This window comes from Lycium ferocissimum, chromosome 5, assembly GCF_029784015.1.
Source record: "Lycium ferocissimum isolate CSIRO_LF1 chromosome 5, AGI_CSIRO_Lferr_CH_V1, whole genome shotgun sequence".
In the NCBI taxonomy this organism is placed as follows: domain Eukaryota; kingdom Viridiplantae; phylum Streptophyta; class Magnoliopsida; order Solanales; family Solanaceae; genus Lycium; species Lycium ferocissimum.
Window position 1 is genome coordinate 43,397,027 of NC_081346.1, and position 2,670 is coordinate 43,399,696.

Below are 2,670 nucleotides of genomic sequence, written 5' to 3' on the forward strand. Positions count from 1 at the left end.
ATATAAAGGAAAAGATAAGCATGCGTAATTATCAGAGCCCAAAGCCCTTTACATATACGGTTACTCTCTTATCTCTTTATATATGATCTATGACCTCATAGTGTTGCATTTCTTACTTTACGTTCTTAATGATGTTTCATGCCTTACATACTCGGACACTATTTGTGCGCGCCCCTTCTGTGGGCGGCTTGCGTTTCATGCCGCGCGGCGAACAGTCGGATGCGATCCCCTGGGGTTCCTCGGCGGCATCTTTGCAGCGCTCCAGTTGTTTCGGAGCCCCGGTTCCTTGGTACTACTTTTGTGTGTATGTATTCGGGCACGGCAGTACCCGGCCCTTCCTATGTATATATGCGCACTATGTTAGAGGCTCGTAGACAGACATGTATAGTAGCTATATGTACTTCTATTTGTCCCCGTCGCTGTATAGTATGATCGCAAAGCTTATTAGCCTATGTTCATAATGGTACTGTTATGTTAATGCTAGTTAAAAAGAAAAAAAAAACGGTGTAGTTTATACGTACAATAAGAGTCAGCGGGTTCGCTCGGCTCCAAATATGGGGTCGGGTGCCCATCACACCCTAGTAAGATCGGGGTGTGACACATATGTTGCCATCTCACAGAAAGATAAACGAAGTTCAGGCTCATGAAATAGATTTAGCAGAGGATGCCGGATTATTTTCTAAAGCAACATTTGATTTTATAAGTCTTCAAGCTGGCGGCAGAGTAAATTTGGGTTACATCAAGTTAGATCAGAAGAACTACCTCCGAACAAAACGACAAGAAGCTATAAGACAAAGGGAAGCAGGTAAATAAACTTACACACAATGTTGATAAGAAATATATGACAACTTCTTAATTCTACTAGATTCTAATATTAGAAAAATGGTAACAATATTTTTTGTTTGTTTCGTCCAGGAGCGCTATTAGAATGCTTTGAGAAGAAGAGAATTGACGACCCATCTTTCTTTTCTGCTATACAGTTGGATGTTGATGACATGATCACAAATATATTTTGGGTAGATTCAAAAATGATAATAGACTATGAGACTTTTGGAGATGTGCTCTCATTTGATACCACTTACCAGATGAATAGAGAGCACCGACCCTTGGCTAGTTTCGTTGGATTGAACAATCATAGGAAAATGGTCGTTTTCGGAGGTGCTTTAATGTATGATGAGACTTCAGAGTCATTTCAGTGGTTGTTTGAGACATTTTTCAAAGCGATGTCCGGAAAAAAATCGAAAATAATTTTTACAGATCAAGATGCTGCTATAAGTAAGGCTATCTCACTCGTGATGCCTGAAGTTCATCACAGGTTATGCGTCTGGCACATGGAGCAAAATGCAACTAAACATCTCAATCAAATTTATAAAAGATACGCTTCCTTTCGTGGTGATTTTAGACGATGCATTTATGTGTATATCGATGAGGACGAATTTATAGATGCTTGGAATAGCATGCTTGATGAATATAACCTTCATGAAAATGAATGGTTGCAAGGAATATATGCATTAAGAGAAAAATTATTTGCGGCATACGGAAAGAAATTTTTTTTCAGGTGGTATGAATGGCACACAATTGAGTGAAAGTTTGAATGGTGATTTGAAGGATTACTTGCAGTCTGATTACAATATCGTGCAATTTTTTAAGCATTACGATCGAGCAATTGAGGATAAGAGATATAATGAATTGCAAGATACTTGTGATGCATCACAACGATTTCCAGTATTAAAAGCACAAGTCCATATTTTGGCTCATGCTAGAGAGGTATATACATCACATATTTTCGCATATTTTCAAGATGAATATATGAAATCTTTGTCAATGAAAGTGAATAGATGTGAGGACAACAATTTATCCACCATGTATAAGGTCAGCAAGCATGGGCATACTCGAGAGTATATTGTTAAGGTGACAGAGATAGGCCATATATCTTGTCCTTGCATGAAGTTTGAGTCCATGGGTATACTATTTTGTCATACAATAAGAATTCTCGATGTGGTAAGAGGAGTTAGTAGAATTCCAACTGAGTACATTTTAAAAAGGTGGACAATAGATGCAAAAGCCGAAGATATTAAAGAAGTTGATGGGCAAGACATAGAGATCAACGATCCGAAGTTGATCACTACGAATCGTTATAGAGTTCTTTGTCCTATATTTGTTAAATTGGTGACAAAAGCTTCTGAAACAGATGATGGCTATAAGGAAGCAATAGTGTGTGCAAATGAGCTAAGTTCAAAATTGAAAGAAATCATGAAGGTGGCAAATTCATCTCTTTGTACTAGCGGTTCGAAAAGATTTATCAGAAGCAAATAATAGCAAAGGTATCCTCACACAAGCCAAAGGCTTAAAAAAGAAAGATGGGACACGACGTAAAAAAAAGGGCCAAAGGTTGTCTTGAGGCAAACACAAATAGCAAGAAAGCTCGAGGAAACAAGTCAAATGGCGTTAACCAGATTGGATCAAGAGCCGATGATAGAACTCTATCTGATAATGCAAATATTTTCAATCAGGTATATCAAATTTTATTTTTCAATGATTAGAATATCTCGTGTGTATATATATATATATATATATATATATATATATATATATATATATATATATATATATATACCGTCTTATAATGTTTACTCAATTACATTTTTTATTTTATTTATTAATTGGTAG

General features: G+C 36.6%; 1 protein-coding gene across 1 annotated transcript; it reads left to right on the forward strand.

Annotated features, from left to right (window-relative positions):
• Positions 1-603: 603 nt before the first annotated feature.
• On the forward strand, positions 604-2,316 carry LOC132057769 (protein FAR1-RELATED SEQUENCE 5-like). The gene is made up of 3 exons (XM_059450372.1): positions 604-805; positions 916-1,532; positions 1,621-2,316. Exons 1-3 carry the CDS (start codon positions 604-606, stop codon positions 2,314-2,316), a joined length of 1,515 nt encoding a protein of 504 aa, XP_059306355.1.
• The last annotated feature ends 354 nt before the right edge of the window (positions 2,317-2,670 follow it).